Source organism: Balaenoptera borealis (assembly GCF_965194805.1).
Source record: "Balaenoptera borealis genome assembly, chromosome: 3".
NCBI classification, from domain to species: domain Eukaryota; kingdom Metazoa; phylum Chordata; class Mammalia; order Artiodactyla; family Balaenopteridae; genus Balaenoptera; species Balaenoptera borealis.
In genome coordinates, this window is record NC_138866.1 from 9,707,210 (window position 1) to 9,725,106 (window position 17,897).

A 17,897-nucleotide genomic window follows, 5' to 3' on the forward strand; every position below is an offset into this window, starting at 1 on the left:
CAGCAGCATTGGTACAGACCATCCCTTGGGCATTGCTCCAGCGCCCCAGTGCCTGGCACATAGCGAGAGCTCAAAATAGATCTTTAAAGGATGAAGGCAGAGATCTCCAGGGCAAATTCAGAGGTGAGATGTTGGACCTGTGTTCCATCCTCTTTGCTCCCCAGGAAGGAGGATAAAGTCTATTGCCATAGTCACTGGAGTTCTTTCATGGGTCGGTCTTCTCTCACTCCCAACAGGGGAAAGATTATGTGTCTCACCACCACTTAGTTCTAAACTTGCTTTGAAAAATAATAACTTTGAATATGGCTAGAGTGATTTCTTATAACAATATCAATCCCTTAAAGCAGGTTGGACCACACAGCATTCTTGGGACATCTCCTCGGGTGTGGGGCTTTTGTGCTGGTCTTTTGGGATGCCAAGGCACATATTTAGGAGGGGTCCCTCAGCTCCCTTCCGAGTTTATCCAAGTACTGTGCACTCTGTGGAGAACTTCAGAAAGGGCTGGAGGAAAGCTGGGGTCTTGGAGGGCCTGGGGCTCCAGGGTGGGGCAGGACACCTGGGTCCAGCGTGTGCAGGCAGAGACCCCCTCACTGAGCAGGGGCCCTCTGGCTAGTGGACACTCGCTCATTAGGGCTCAAGTGATTGGGGATGGGAGCTCGTCCCAAGCACCCTAAACTTTTTAGTCTCATTGGCTTGAGGACAGACACCACTAAACTTTTCCTTTTCGCTCAGTTTCATCACAGAGAAGAGAAATAGGATAGCAGACGGTCAGGAGACAGGTGACCTGGGGAGGGTTGGGGGAGGTCTTTTCGCCATGAAGTCAAAGCACCATGCGTGGAGTAATTCTTCTGTACCCTGTGTGTGCTCCATTTGTTGGTGTGTTGTTTCCTCAAACTACTGGTGATAACAAGTATGAAAGTACTTTGTAAAATTACAAATATTATTATTGTTAAAAGTGTTATCATATCTCGCTGCTCCCATCCCTTAGTCACTGTAATGAGGGTATTCCAATTACTGGGCTTGAGGATGGTGTGGGGCATCAAAGCAGCGCCGGCTGCCCCGCCCCTGTGGGTAACCCCGCGCCCACCCCGTGTGTAGGCTTCAGGCACCTGAACCACTCGTCCAAAGGGCTTCTTGTTTATACCTGGAATATACCTGGTTTGGATCTGTCTTTAGGATCAATGAGTCCTGAGTCCATGCCATGCTAGTTCTACTACTCTTAAGAGAAGAAAAATATTTTCCCAAATTACTAGGGAATGTGGAATCAGGATAGTCAGAGAAGAGTTGAAATTCTGATTACAGCTTTATCTGCCCCATGTGTACTCCACAGAGTTCGGTTTCTATCCTGTTCTTTTCCTTCTTTATTTTATTTACTTATTTTATTTCGAGTAAATAAAACCAAATAAACACAGTCCCTAATAAAAATGAACAAAGAATTGCTCAACTTGGGCAATCTATCAGTTTACTGGGAAATAACCAGTCCCTTGGGTATTTTAATTGATGGGATCAAAATTAGCCTAATCGGGCATCTGGGACTAGTATCCATCTGACAAGTTTGGGTCAGTGTAGGGCCTGTGGTGACAGACGGAAGGACCCAGAAATGGGGCTAGTGTGGGCTCCTTGGAGGGGAGAAAGGCCAGGCTGTTAGCACCCAGTGGGCCTGAGCAGGGTCCCCAGTGGGGACCACTGTGACACAGACTTCTAGAGGATGGGGAAGCTGAGGCCTGGCAGGGTGTGGGCTGTGTCATAAGGGTGTGGGAGGCAAGCTGATTAGCAGCATTTAGTGGGGAGAAGGCCAAGGTATCACCTCCTCCCCATTTAATAGATGAAGATACTAAGTTTCTAGAGGGTAAAGACGCTTATTGGGAGCCACCAAACAAACACATAAGCTGGAGAAGACCAGGATTCAGTCTTCTAACTCCATAATCAGTTCTTACTTCTGAAACTCAGTGGAGTAGGAAAAAACTTTTAGGGGTCACTGACCAGGCATCACTGTAGAACTGCGTATGTGAGCTGTCTGTGCCAGAAAATGCTTCTAGGATGGAGTTTCCTGCAGTTTCCCTTCTCTGCTCTGAGTTCTAGCCCTGTGCTGCCCTGATCCGTACTCGGCTCCTGGGGCAACCTGCTCAAACTGCTTCATACCTCACCTGGCTGGTCACCCTGCTGCTAGAATGTTCTCTCAGCTCCTTGACGGCCATGTCTTAACTTCTTCATTTCCAGTCATTGGGAAATAATGAACACAAAGGCAGCCAGCTACTCTGAATAGGAGAAGTTTCTATTTTTAATCAGGCAGACTTTTTATGGTCCAGCCCACTAACCTGAGAGATTGAGTCCTTTCCATTTTGTTTTCTTTCCTTTATCTGAAACAACCTCAGGGATTTTATTGATCTTCACTTCTATAATCTATTTTCAGACAGCCCCTAGAGCCCTGGTTCATCACCAGCTGTTTTTAATTTTTACTAAACAATGAGTCATTAGGAGTGAAAGGTATTTAGAGATCACCTAGGCTCAGAGAGGGAAAGGCCCTTCCACAGTTTCACACAGCTATGAGGTGCAAGATCAGAGCCAGGACTCCTGTCTGCCTGGTAGGTAGCCCCAGCACAAAAAATAAAAAATAAATAAAAATAAAAAAACTGGTATTTGTTAGGATACTTTCACCTTGAAGTAACTGACCACGTAACTCACACTAACATCACCGGAAGTCTAGGGGTAGGATGGGCTCCAGGTGAACTTACTCTGGGGCCCCTGCCCCAGTTTCTTGGCAAAGTCTTTGTATGCACCCTCTTTGTGTTCTGGCTTTGTCCTAGAGTCACTCCCCTCTTGGGACAAAGGGCTAAGGCAGTCCCTGGCATCTACATCTCCCTGTCTGGACATCCAGAGGAAGAGAGAGGGCAGCACCCCAACATTCCAACAAAGAGCCCTGAAATACACCCTCACTGGATCACTTAAGTCCCGTGGCCCTCCTTGAACAACTGTCAGGGCAGAAACTCACTGTGCACTGATTGGATTAGGCCTGGCTTGGGGACCAGTCACTAGCAGGGGAGTGGAGGTTACCCTGACTCATTCAGGGCTACCCTTAGAGCTGGGGAGGGGGTCCCTGTCCCTGAGCACGTGAGCTGCCTGAGGTAGACACCTGAAAAAAAAAGTGAAGTTTCCTTAGGAAGACAGAAGGGATCATGGGAAGCAATGGTAGTACAGTATCAAACACTGGGCCACAAGCTCCCTGAAGACTCATGTCTGCTGTGATGATGGCCATATCCACAGGACCGGGCATAGAGGTTTTGGGGGCACAAAGAACGTGGGGATTTGGGGGCGCTCCTAGGTGCAGGCCTTGTGCTGCTCTTCATTGGTCCTCTCCTTCAGTCAATTGGAAAGAACCTACTTGGTGCCAGGCACTAGGGATTTAGCCACAGTGGACTCTACTCTGCTGGGCCCAGGTCCCCGGGGCTGGTGGTGTGAAAGTTGGCTGCTACCAGCTCACAGCTGCCCTTTCCTCTCCAGAAAACTTCCCTTGGCTGATTGGAGCTAATTGACCCAGAAAGTGATGCCCTAAGCCTTACATCCTGAGGGGCAGACCACAGCCACTGACTAATTCCCTCTGAAAAGTCAGTCCTCTTGCCTCAGAAGGTCAATGCTGCCAGGGTGTCTCTGCTCCAGGGCATGGACATGCCCTGTGGATCCGGTCCAGACTAGATGTTATCTGAGGCCACATCCTCACTGAGCTCCTTCACTTTCCAGCCCTGCTTTACTAACTTCCTGAGGGGCTCATCCTAAGATCATTCCCCCATTACACAATATATACCTGAACCCTTGTCTCAGGCTCTGCTTCTCAGGAACCCAATCTAAAACCACCAAGAATAGCCTTTATTGTTGGGCAGCTCAATATTTCCCACAGATTACCAGTATGTAAAGATGTAAGTTACAGGAAAAAACATAGGAAGTAATAACAGAGGACCAAGCAAAGAAATCTGCCTTTATTTGACATATAAGTTGGTCTAAAAAATCACCAACATGTCCAACTACTGAAATGAACACACTTTTTGGAATACTGTATTTTGGCAGCATAAGGGCTAAAGACGAAAGGAAAACAGAAGATGAAATTTTTGTCCCCCCAAAGCTCACAGTCTTATGGGGAGATGTCAAAGCTGAGAGGTGGTGAAAGAAGCAGCAGTCCTGGAGCCAGGCAGATTTGGCCTTTTCTCTCCATAACGCTGCCCTCTTTTCTTCCCTGGAAAAGGTCTAGGGAAGGAAGTTTGCTAGAGACCTGGGTTCTCCTGGGGTGGTTATCTACCACTTACTATGTGATCTTAGACAAAGGACTTTATCTCTGGTTGTAAGGAAAAATACTCCAACTCAGACTCAAGCTAGCCAGCTCTGAAAGGGATAAGCTCAATCCAGGAACTCCAAAGATGTCACCAAATATGTCTTCTTATTTCTCTCTTTCCATCTCTCTCTCTCTCTCATCCTTCCTTCTATATGTGGATGTCATGTCCACATTCAGGTCCAAGGCTTTACCATTAAGCCAGTCACCCCAGAGTTAAGAGGACTTTGCATTCTCAAAGAAAGACACTGATTTATCTGATTTTTGTCACCCTCTCATTTCTTAACTAATCAGTGTGGCAGGGGAATACAGTGTTATGATGGCTTAGCCTGCATCAGATGCCCACACCATGGGGTATTCTTATTGTGATCCAATGGAGAGGAGGAAGCAATTCCTTAAAGGAACTGAGATCCTCTTACTATAAGACTCCTCTACACTCAGACTTCTCATTTATGCAATCATTTCTATACCCTGAGGTGACTGCAAAGGCTACATGCTGTAATGGATGTCAAAGCACTTATGAACTGCTATGCACAGCACACGCTGGTCACTGTATCACTTCTTTCATTGGTCTTCCTTGTGGATAAGACAGGGGTAATGGGGTTCTTTTGTTCTCTTTTCTGCTAACCTCGGGTCTGCTACTCAACAGGACAATCTCCAAGGAAAATGAACCCCATGCTGGTCCCTGGCCTGCTTCTGGCTGGCCTCCTCACCGTGGAAGGTCTTCTGAAGCCCAACTTCTCTCCAGAGAATCATGAAGCTGTGAGTCAGGGCCAAGCAGGGAAGGGAAGGACGACAGCTCAGGAGCTTGCAAAGCGAAACACAGACTTTGGCCTCAAGCTGTTCAAGAAGCTGTCCTTCAACAGCCCTGACAATAATATCTTGTTCTCCCCCGGGAGCATCTCTATGGCCTTCGCCATGCTGTGTCTGGGTGCCCAGGACTCCACCCTGGCTGAGATCAAGGAAGCCTTCAATTTCAGGAATATACCCAAGAAAGACCTTCATGAAGGCTTCCATTACCTCATCCACAGGTTGAACCAGGCGAACCAGGACCGTAAGATGAGACTCGGGAATGCCTTGTTTATCAACCAGAAGCTAAAGCCACAGAAGTTTCTGACAGATGTCAAGAACCTGTACAAGGCAGACACTGTCCCCACCAACTTCCAGAACTCAGAAAATGCTCAGAACAGATCAATGACTATGTCAGCATGAAAACCCAGTGGAGAATCAACAACCTAATCAAGAAGATAGACCCTGACACTGTGATGCTTCTTATCAATCATGTTTTCTTTCGAGGTAAGGCTTAGGGCATGTTGACGTGAAAAGGATAGGATGACCAGTAGACTTGAATTAAATACATGGGTGGTCCACTTGCTTGCTCTGTAACCCTGAATTCACATGTAATTAGTCTCTGAATCCTATTTCTCCTATCTGAAAAAGGAGTACCTCAATACATAGCTCATAGGGTGGTTATTGGAATTCAAAGTGAAAATGTATGAGAAATGAATTCTTTGAAGTCTATTCTCCAATTGTGCATTTTTATTATTACTGATTATCCTAACACAACATTGGTTGTAGAGGTTGGAGTGACATTCTTTTCCCCATTTCTTAGATCAGAAGAGTGAAATTCAGAGAGAGATTAATTGACTTACTCAAAGCTACAAAGCCAGCCAATGAAAGTCAGGACTAGAATCCACTTCTCTTGACCTGAGGGCTGTGCTTTCCATAGCTCCAAGTAGATGCCCAGGATGGTGATGGTGTTGATGGTGGTGATCATGATCACATTGGTAGGTGCCTTTGTCTTCTTACCACATGTTATAGACTCTTCAAGTCTGAGGATAAGGTACTGAAAAAGAAGATGGAAAAATATTCCCCAATCCAAGCTTCATCCACCACCACCATACACACCCACTCACACACCACACACACACACAAATGTTGGCCAACATAGGTGAGAATGAGAGGCCAATAACCGTCAGGCCAGGCAAGATCACTACTGGGCTGTCAGCCACATGGTCCTGAATATGGAAGTTCAGCTCTCCCAAAATCCACAAGGAGATTGATGGCTATAGAAAAAAAAAAAGAGTGATAATAGTAGACTGAAATCTCAGTCTGCCCAAAGCAGGGAAGAAAGGAGAATCAAGAATTTCCCAAAGTCCCTACATCCCCTAGATTACAACGAGAACAACGACAGTGATGCTGATGATGACTGGCATCCACTCAGCACTCACTACACACAGTCACCGAGCTGTGCTGCCTTTCCCTGCTAAGTCTCACAGCAGCCCTATGAGATTCCCATCAATAGCCCCATTTGGCAGATAAGGACACTGAAGCCCAGGGAGATTGAGATACTTGTCCAAGGTCATCCTTCTAGAGCAATAAAGCCAGAAATTTGAAGTCAGTGACTTGGCCCTAAGGGCCTTGTATTGGGGGCTCTGAGAGTAGCAAGTGTGAAAAGACCCAGGTCTGAGTTTATGACGTCAAAGAGTTCTTAGGGTCAAAAAGTAGGGGTCAAAACACCCAGCTTTAGGAGTTCGCTGCTCTTCAGCACGCTCCCAAGGGCAGCCTGTTAATTTAGTTTTCTTAGTCCCACATGCAAGTGGCTCCTCCAGGGCTGACTTAGAATAGACTTGAGAATTTTCATTCATATCAGACCCAAATTGCCCCCACTAAGTGTAATCCAGTTCCTGCTTCTGTAACAGAATCCACAGGTTTTCTCAGCCTCAGGAGCACCTGGGCTTAGGACAGTCTGAAGCTCCCCTCTCAGTCAGCAACACTAGTCCTGGCTTCATTGGGAACTGATCACTGGGGCCAAGCTCACCTCACCAGAAGTCTTTAGGGCGTGGCATGAGGTCAGGGATTCCTGTGGACCTACTCTGATATCCCGGATTATCCAAACCCCTTCCTTAAGTCCATATGGACAGAGACCCAGGGGTTAACTGGATCCAGTAACCTCTTCTCCCTCAGGACACTCGTGTCACTTTGTTCTTCTTCAGTCTTAAGCCAGGTGGCAACATGAGTTTGATCCAAAGGCAACTAAAGAGGAAGATTTCATTCTGGATGGAAACAAGGCAGTGAAGGTGCCCATGATGTTCCACATGGGCATGTATGAAGTTGGTCATGATGACCAGCTTTCCTGTACTGTCCTGGAAATGCCCTACCAGGGCAACATGACGGCGGTCTTCATTCTTCCTGATGAGGGCAAAATGAAGCACGTGGAGGAAGCCTTGGGGATGAACACTTTTGCCAGATGGAAAAAATTACTCATACGAAGGTAAAGAGAGTGCCTGACATATGCAGTGTCTTCCTTCTTCCTCCATCTCCTCCCACTGTCTTTGCTTCTTCTATCCCAGATTTACTGAGCTCTTACCCCATGGATAAGCCCTGTTCTGGGCTCCATGATGAACATATTTTGGTAGGAGGTAGACTGGAAAACAAGTTATAAAAATATAGATGCTTAAACATTATGAGAGTGCAGAGGATGAAGCAAAAACTTGATGGGCAGTGCTGGTCAGAGAGGGCTTCACGGCGTAGGTGACATTGGTGCCGTCTTCAAGGCTGAATAGCGGTACGTATGGAAGGGTTAGGAGCGACGGAATCATAGGCAGAGGGAAACTGTGAGCACAGGCACTTGGAGTGTCAAAGGGAGCTGTGAGTTGCACATTGTACATAGACTGCTTTCAACTGTGGGGTCATAATAAAACCAGTGAAGTGTGCCCCAAGTAAGTTATACTAATAATAGTTGAAGAACCAAAGTGAGTAAATAATTTTCTTTTAAAACATAAAGTTAGAACAGATTTAAGGTAAGCCTCCAGAATCCCTCCCAGGCACTTGCCTCCTAATAGCTTTTCTCAGGAAAGGTGAGAGCTAGCATTAGAGTTAAGGCTTGGGGGCTTGATGTCAGTGTAGACCTTCAAGGTATCTCGAAAGTTGCTGGGCGAGGACAGGGTCTGTGGCACCGAAAGTGAGGGTCCAGCTGCTCACCGCTCAAAAGCCAAAAAAGAGGCAAGTTGATGGAAAGGAAAGTTTGCTTTATGTCAGATGCCAGCAATGGGGCGGGGGAGGGGGCAGGGGGAAGGGCAGACTCCTGACCGAAGGCCGACTCCCCCCCACCCCAATCAGTGGGCAAGAGCATTTATAGATGGAGGGACGGAGCTACATGCAGAAACAGCATAGTCAGCTCTGACAGTCACCTTGAAATTGGTCCTGCAGTGGTCTGATCTGTGTCATCTTCATTGTTTTAAGCACAGTTAGTCTTCAGTTCCAGGGTCAGTTTGTTCCCATTCCTTTGAGGCCAGTTCTCAGAATTGTGACAACTTATGTCATGGCTACAGACTGGTCATCATGTAGTTAACGTCCGCCACCTGGTGCAGGTGTCAGTGTCTATAAGGCAGCTCAACAAGTATGATTCAGAATATTATCCATAGTCCTTGAGGAACTAAAGCTCCTTGACTTTGCTTTAATGACTAAACTATTATTATTTGGTCTCATTTGACTATTTTCTTTTGGTTCTGCATTTTCTCACTTCTCTGATTAAACTTATTCTTTGGCTAAAGTTTTTCCACAGACAAAAGGCAGGCTGAGGCCATGGGGGCTGAGGACCATAAGGTCCTGCTCCATTTCAGTGGGTCTATGAGGTGGAAAGGGCAACTTCCACTTGGGTAGAAACGGTATCAGGAAGTCCTCCTCCTTGGTCCTTTTCTCTCTCTTCCACCTGACCCCACCATCATTCTCCATCCAAAAGGTGTTTATTGAGAACCTCTGCCATGCCCAACGTGCTGTCAGGAGCTGAGGAGGGTTCTAAGAGAGGCAGAGACAATGCTAGGACTGAGCTGGGCTGTCCATGGGTGGTAACTGAACTAATGCAGGTTCCTTCACATGGGAACACACCCTCGGAGGAATTGCAGAATGCATTTCAGGTATCTAGATTTCGTTGCAAGCTCATGGGAGAGAAATTCTAGTTCTGAATGCTTTAGATAAAGCCAGTATTTGGAGGGGGCGGGAGAGGGTAGGAAAAAGCAGCAGGTAAATGGCTGGTCCCAAGAGGGTTATTGCACCTTGGGTTCTACACAACACCCCCTGATCCTTCCTGCTGCAAACCAGGGGCCTCAGGTTGGCAAAGTCTGGCGCCTGAGACAGAAACAAGAGTCTGGGTTCCAACCCTAGCTGAGACCCAGTTTTCTCATCTATGATGTGGCCATACGATGCCAACTTCATAAGACTCTTGAGAGAATTAAACACGCCTGAGCACAGCGCTGCCCTTCAGAGGGCATGCCACGAGAGTAAGACCCTTTCTCCCTCCCCTTCTAACGGGTTGAAGAGGCAGAGTTGCAAGGTTCTCAGATCTGTTGAATCTCTGGCTTGTTGAATGACAGGTGTCCTGCAAATCTGGTCCTCCTACCCTCAGGTGAGAACCCCAGGATGTCAGCTCATTGGGTGAAGGTGAAGGCGTGGGCTCCCTTAACACGGGCATGCCCTCAATGAGACTGATGGTGTCCAGCCTGAGCTCTACAGAATTTTAGGTTCACAGAGAAGTCCTGGGGACCTCCCTAAGGGGTTGAGGGATACGTAAGGGGAAAGGAAGGTGGAAGGTGGAAGGACTCCAGTACCCCCATCCCCATTTCACCCAGAAGTCCTGGCCTCATGAGACGTGGACTTCAGAAGATCCCATGTCCTTTATTGTTCAAATCATGGTGGCTTGAGACCTGGCAGTTGTATCACTGGGACTCGCATCCTTAGAGCCCCCATCTCCTTCTTCCAGTCATTTCTGACAATTTTCCATGGGCTGAAGCTCTGGTGCCAATATTTGGTGCTTCATGCTCCCCTCACCAAGCCCCTCTGAAGCCCCTGGATCTGACACCACCACGAGGCCACTACTAACCACATACAGATGTTCCTGGGGGACTGTCGCCATCTCTCTGGTTTCAGGATAGGGGCCCACCCTCCTTCCTTTGCTCCTCCACTCAAGTGTGTGGTAAGCCCTTTGAGATCTCCTGCAGGCCAGCAAGTCTGGGCCCAGGGATACCTACAGTGCATGGAGGTGGTCTCTCATGGAGTCCAGGCACAGGCTGCTCTCAGGGTCCCTTCCAGAGTGCCCTCCCAGCTAGCTCCTGGTCTGCCTCCCCGCGACCATGCTAGGACTGCTCCCAGCATCTCCGTGCCTAGAAGCCAGGCGTCCCAGCCAGGAGCACTGTGGAGAGGAGTGTTCTTCTCACCCCAGCTGAGGTCCTGTCTCCCCAGTCACCTCTGGCCCCAGGATGACTGAGAGCAGTAAAGTCCACCCCTACACGGGAAACTCCGCATCACCATGCAGGGCAGTGGTCTCGCCCATGGCTCCCAAGGAGGAAATTGTGTTTCATCTGAATGAGGGGCCAACGTTCCTACCCTCTGAGCTCACTGGGTCTGAAGGACAAGTTGTCAAGTCCAGACCCCTGCATCGGTCCTCTCTGGGCGAGGGCAGGGGGATGGACTCTTGCATGTGTTGTAGGAGAGGCTGAAGAGAAAACTCACCTTTTCCCCAGGAGAAGTGACCAAGTCAACAGACACACACCTAAATGACACACCCCAACTACCTGTCTGTGCAGGACACCTGGGAATTTAGGCTGTGGGTGACTACAGCCTGGACTCTTGTCTGTTCAGAAGAAAGACATCTGCTTTGATTTTTGCATAGAGGCCTGTCATGGTGGGTTCCCCAGAGGAAAGGCTCAGTTTTCTCAAAAGCAAATAGAAAGCTCTACCTATAGGCGACACCAGACTGCTGATAGATCCATTTTCTCGGTAAAAATTTTGAGGGTCCATCCCCAGCCTGGGTACCCCATCACACATATACATATTTACTGGGATGTGTAGCTGCCTTCCAGCATCTGCCTTCCCACTTTGGCATGAACTAAAGTCAACCTCCCCATTTATGTCCAACCTCCCCATTTATGCCCCATTTATGCCCTATCTCCCCTCACTACTCAAAATTATCACCCTAGAAACTCCCTTTTCTCCTACATCAGCAAATGTTTTTGCTCTCCACTGAATCATTTCCATCAGATAGGAAGATGCTCTCATTTCTCCCATCAAAAAGCAATCTTCTCTTGACCTTACTTCCCCCATTGTTGCTCTGTTTCTTTGCTCCCCTTTGCAGGTAAATACCTTCAAGCAGTTGCCTCTGCTCACCTTACCCAGCTCCTCCCCTCCCGTCTTCTCTTAGACCCACTGCAGTCAGCCTTTGCACTCACCTCTCCACGGAGACCTCCATCACCAAAGTTACCAAGGGCATCCATGTGGCTGAATCCTGGACCAGTTTCAGACCTTCCTTCTCAATCTGTCAGCGGCATTTGACCCAGCTGGCCACCCCTCCTTCTTAAGAGGTGTTCTTCCCTCGGCTTCCAGGATCCCACAGTCTCTTGGCTCCTCTCACCTCTCTCCTGCTCAGTCTCCCTCACTGCTCCCGTTCTCCTCCAGGTCTCAGAACTGAGTGCCTCTCTTTCATTGATACTCACCCCTGAGTGTGTGCATCAGCCTCAGATCTTTCAGCACGACCTGTATGACCACGACTTCCACATCATTCTATCCCTAGCCTCAGTTCTCTCTCCCAAACTCCAGAGTCGCATATCCATCTGCTCATCCAGGATCTCTCCCGATGCCTGATGAGATCTTAGTCTCAACACGTCCAGAATGAACATCCTGATCTCCCCCCATGGAAACCCTTCAAGCTTCTGATCTTATTCAATGACCACTCCATCCTTTCAGGTGCTCAAGCTAAAAACCCTGGGGTCCTCCTTGATCACTCTCTCAGCCCCTCATTCAGTCCACCAGGGAATCCCAGTAGCCCTACTTTAAGATATAGCTGGAGTCTGGCCTCTGCCCGCCATCTCTATGACTCCCAGCATCTGACCACTGCACTCACTAGCTTCCACATGGTCTCCTGGCATCAACGCCCATCCCCATCCCCACCACCAAGAGTATATGATTAATAGAGCAGACAAAATGATCATTTTAAACCCACATCAAGACCATGTCACTCATCGGTTCAAAACCTTACTATGGCTCCCCATTTCACTCATAAAAAAAAAAATCCACCAAAAAAAAAAAGAAAAAAATATAACTTGCGGAACTCCTTTGCCCCCTTGAAAGCTTGCTCAAATCTTCCCTTTACTCCAGCATTCCTGATCCCCCTAAATCAATCTGTATTTTTCTTCCATAGGACTTACTGAGACTACCACTCCATGTATCTAGGCCTATGTCTCACTTTTGTTGTGATGGTTTTATTGCCCCTCTCCCTAGTAGAGCACAAGTTCAAGAGCATGGATTTTTGCCTGTTCTAGATGCATCTAAGCATGTAGAACAGAGCCTGGTACTCAGTAGGCACTTAATAAATATGTGTTGAATGAATGGATGAGTGGAAAGGTAAGTTTGAGAGTCACCGGGTCTATTGTTGGTGTTTAAATCCACGGCACAGAATGAGATCCCTCAGGAGGAAGAAAAGTTATAAAAGAGAAGAGGAGCAGTGGGGAGGCTCAAGCACTATGGTGATGAGAGATAGGCAAGGAGGCGGAGCCGCAGAGGACGAGAGAAGGAGTGGCCGGTGAAGGAGGGGGAGAGCAGAGGGCATGGACTTGGGTGGGAACGCTTCGAAATGGAACAAAGGATTGACTGTCTAGTGCCGCTTTCTGAGATTTGGCTGCTGGCTCTAGCAAGGCAAGGTCAGCGGCAACTCTGGAGAAACGGGTTGAGGCAATAATGGGAGAACGTGGAGACAGAGGTAGAGACAGCTTCCGCCCTGAAAGAAAGAAAAGACATGGGCCGGAAGCTGGAGGCATGACTAGGGGCCAAGGGACATGTTTTTGCTTTTGATTTGAGGATGGGGGTTGTTAGAGCCTGCAGTCTGCCCCGGAGGGTGATCCAGTGGATGTCATTTACGGCCGGTGCAGGAGAAAAAGGAAACGAAGGCAGGAATGAGATCCTTGGAGAGGCAAGAAGAAATGGGGTCCACGACCAGGTGGACAGGAATCCAGGGTCCACAGGTGCCTCGGGACATCTGACCCCAGGCCCAGGGCAGGGAGGCCAACCCAGGTCCCACCCACGGAGGATGTGAAGCTGCTCCTTCAAGGCCAAAGGCAGAACACTTGCCGATCACTGACACTGCTGAGAGCCTTCCACATATTCGCTTTAGCCCTCTCCTGGTGCCGTGGGTGCTACCATCATCACTTTCATACCAGTGGCTTAGAGAGGTGAAATCATTTGCTCCAAGTCACAGAGCTCATGGAAGGCAGAGTGGATTTGAACTCAGTTCTGCCTGGCTTCCGATCTCAGGGCCCTGCTGCTTCCAGCACCAGATTGCTGGGGCCACGATTGGCTCAGGGCTTGGGCGTGGCTGAGGCTGCAGTGGGGAGACCCTCAATGGCTGCGCTGAAGGCGTCCTGAGACATGGGGACTCGAGGACATTTCCGTGGATGAGGGCACGGGCACTTTTGATAGGAAATAGGAACACAGTTCAGACAGCATGGATGTTTTAAAACCCCCTCCCAGGCTTAAGGAGCCTCTCCTCATTCTATGGATAGAGAGGAGTTCTGAGACCTCAGGGGCTGGGAGAACAAATGCCTCATCATCATCTCTCCTAAAGCCTGTTTGGAAAAATGGCAGGGTCCTGCTGCTCATCTGTGTCACTTTCTACTCCCTAGGGTCACAGATGTGTTTGTGCCCCGGTTGTTCATCACCGGAAACCACGACTCGAAGAAGACTCTTTCCTACCTGGGTATCACCAAAATCTTTGAGGAACACGGTGATCTCACCAGAATCTCCCCTCATCGAAGCCTGAAAGTGGGTGAGGTAAGCCTGCCTGGCCCGACACTGCCCCCTCCAGCACAGGGAGCATTCATACAGCCCCAGGCCAGAGCCACTGTCACAGCAGCTGTACGAGCCAAGAGTTCACCCACCAGTCAGGCAGGGCTCAAATCCAGCTCTGCCTCTAACCAGCCGTTTGATCCTGATCAAATCACATAACCTCCCAAGCCTCGTGTTTCTAGTCTTTAAAATCTGAACCATCAATCTCCTGGTCCTACTATGGAAGTTGATTCAAGGCAACAAACAATGGATGGAGGCTTGGAACATTCATCAGGCCTAGAACTGACCCAGGCTTGTAAGGATTAAGTCGTGAACATGTTCTACGTAGTGTAGAGATAAGCAAGCAAAGGACTCTGTGGTCTCCAGCAAGGCTGAGCACCTGCCTATTGGCGGCAGTCAGAGAGGACCACTCAGGGTAGGGTGCCCAGATTTAGCAGATAGAACACAGGACACCAGTGAAATTCAAATTTCAGATAAGTGATGAATGATTGTTTTTAGTATAAGTATATCCTGAATATTGCATGGGATATACTCGTGATAAAAATTTCATCGTTTATCTGAAATTCAAATTTAACTGGACATCCTGTATTTTATGTGGCAACCCTACTTTTAGGCTTAAAGGGCACTGAGAAGGGGGAAGATTTCAGCAAGCAGAGAAGGGTGCGGGCAACATCTTCCTGTAGGGGGAGCAACATGGCCTAAGGATAGGAAGTGGGAAGGTGTGGAGCCCAAGTGGGTGGGGATTGGCTGGGGCTAAATTCAAGCCAGTCTAGGAAGGATCTGAGTTGCTGAGATGAGCTGACAGTAGGTGGCTCACTCAGCTGTATTTTCTAGCTTGCAACAGGAAGAAAGACAGTTAATAGAATTTTATTGCTTTTACAAGTTTTCCTGCTGCAGACTTTGCATAAACATTCAATGCCACCTGCCCCTTTCCTATAGGCCTTTATTGAGTTCAATGGCCCTTTTCTTTTCCGCAGTCAGATGTGTTGATAGCTGCGATTCTATATGTAAACATCAGCTCTTGGCTTGCCAGTAAAATTGTTAGCATTTTGTAGAATGGAATGAAATGTATCAGTATTTCACAGAAGCCCATCAATTTCCCAGTGTCAATTGCTTAGTCACAGATGTTGATGCCTTTTAGGTGGATCTGGGGTCTGACTCATCAGACCCTGGAATCTGACTCCTTCTTAACATTCCACCAGGAGGATGAAAGGAGTGTGAAGCGGGCTGGAGGCTTTGGGCCAGGGATGCCACCATCTCCCTTCCATCTAGCTAAAGTTCAGGATAGCCTTTCTGCCATTAGTACCACTGATGCTTCCCTGTAAGTCATGGGAAACGTAGCCAACCCCACTCTGTCCCCCTCCCTGTAGCTGATGCTCCCGCTGCATCATTTTTTTCCTTCATGCTGCATCTACTTGTTGAGCATCCTTAAGTGATGACAGCAGAAAAGCCAGGAGCCCTGGGGCAGCTGGCACCGGCCAAGTTACTGCTGTGCTGGGTGACTCTGGCAGAGGCCTCTCCCTCTCTGGGCCTCTTGCTGGCCTTTGCCCATCCAGGACCTTCAAGTGGCTTCGCAAGCACTGACTTCGCTCCTGTTTCCCTCAGGCAGTGCACAAGGCTACCCTGAAGATGGATGAGAAGGGCACAGAGGGGGCCGCGGGCTCCGGAGCACAGACACTGCCCATGTAGACACCGTTTAAGGTCAAGATAAACAAATGCTTTCTGCTGATGATTAGGGAGAATGGAATGAATAACCTGCTCTTCCTTGGAAAGATTGTTAATCCTTCTGGGAGATAAGGGGGAAATCCGACTTGCTATAGACCCCAACTATGTTCTGGGGTTGAATACGTTTTGTCTCCCTGGGATTGAGACCACAGGGACTTTCTCACCTAATCTCACACTATCATGAGCTCCCCAAACCTTTGTCCAAACAGGCAGCACCATTGACTTCTGGCCATCAGTTTTCTCCCCCTTCAAATGTCAGGATTAGACGCCCCACCCACATCCATTTGACAGTGATCTTCTCCCCCCCTGGCAGGTGGAGGGGTTTTGTGATTTAATAAACAACACCCCCAAGGTCTGCTGACTGTTGGTAGATAATATGGGGAAGCTGTGAGCCAAGACGAGTACCTGGGGTTTGGAATGAGCGAGACCCGGGTTCTGATCTTAGAAACAAAGTGTCTTTGGGAAAGCCATACCCTCTCTGTGCCCCTGTTTCCCTATAGAAATAGACAATGATTGAGGACCAATGATAATCCGCTCTAGGGCTCTGAGGAAACTAGCACACTGCTTCAGAGAAGTTAATTCCCCTTTGAGAGCCCTTGGCTTTGAGTGTTTGGCATGTGAGCTACACAGATATCTCCCCAACAGGGTCCACATGGGAGCTCTGGACTCAGCCCAGCAAAACAGGAGTGGGGCTGGTCCAGCATTAGAGTACATGCAACCTAGAGTAGCAGCAGTCAGGACTCAATGCCAGGTTTGTCTGACTCCAGAGCCACTATTTCGGCACAAAGTGAAGAGCCCTGGGGTTTGAACCTGTCAGCAAACTCAGCTGAAGAATGAATGGGGTCCATGCACCGCCCCTGGAAAGCATGCCCCTGCAGTGTCTGCATATGACCACTAGGAGGCACCAGTGTTCACAGGGCTAAGAATATGAGTATGAGGTTTCTTTAAGCACTTGATTCCTTTGTTTCCTGCTGTGAATTCCCAAAGCCAATGCTGAAGGTGTTTTGGGAGGAGGGGATCCTCACTGGCTTGACACTAAGGAGCCTGAGCTGGCAGCAATTGCCAACCCCTAGCAATTCACAGCTCGCAGTGCCTTTTGTGTTCTGGTCTCAGCTACCCCTCCAGCAGTCAGAATGGACATTCATAGGCCAGGTGTGGAAAGTGAGGCTCAGAGAGGTGAAGTGACTTCCCTTTGTCCTTGTGGTTAGCCACAGGCAGCAAACATCTGTGACATCTGGTTTGGGCAGGAAGGGAGGGGTTCCCCATAGACCTGGGGGTCCGGCTAGTCATTCCTCAGCTCCAGTCCAAGGTAAGAGAGCTGCCCCGTCCCGGTTAGCACGTGTGTGTGTGTGTGTGTGTCTGTGTGTGTGTGCACGCGCATACGTGTGTGTATTCAATAAGCACCTTCTCCTCTGTCCTGGGTACCTGCAGGGTCCTGGAGATCCACCCCCCACAAAAGATGGTAAGGAAGGCAGCCTGGAGAGGGATAGAGCTGGTTTAGGGTGTTAAGTGCCAAGATTGGGGAGCACCAGAGTAAGCATCTCTCTTTGAGAGGGTGGAGAGGGCAAGAAGGTTGAGATCCTGCACCCAGGACACAGATGTGGGAGCAAAAGGACCCCCGTGGAGTACTTTGCTGACAGTCACCATTTCCCTGGCACCAGCCTGGGGATGGAGGTAGGAGGACACCAGATGAACACCAGAACCCTCAGGAGTCGTCTCAGGTCCATGACGTATGCCACTGGGGACATGGGACAGGAGGGTAAGCCACTTAGTAGCTGGGTGACTTGGGCATGTCATTTAAAGCCTCTGAGACTCAGCACCCCCTCCTTTGTTGAAAGGTTCTATCCCCTCTACTGGGCATGCTCACCTCCTGCCTAATGAGCTCCTACTCATCCTTCAGTGCCCAAACCATTATGACCTCTTTATGGAATTTTCTCTACCAAGAAACCCTTCAGTAAAGTACTCACCTCCACGCATTGTGATGGCTCTTTTCCCTCCACTCCCATGTGGGCTACAA

General features: G+C 48.8%; 1 protein-coding gene across 1 annotated transcript; it reads left to right on the forward strand.

The window, feature by feature from the left end:
* The first annotated feature begins 4,953 nt into the window (after positions 1 to 4,953).
* On the forward strand, positions 4,954 to 17,245 carry SERPINA12 (serpin family A member 12). The gene is given in 6 exon segments (XM_082384648.1): positions 4,954 to 5,504; positions 5,507 to 5,617; positions 7,325 to 7,595; positions 13,993 to 14,140; positions 15,761 to 15,841; positions 15,845 to 17,245. Coding segments are annotated over 6 exon segments (1,236 nt in total). The 5' UTR covers positions 4,954 to 4,987; the 3' UTR covers positions 15,953 to 17,245.
* The last annotated feature ends 652 nt before the right edge of the window (positions 17,246 to 17,897 follow it).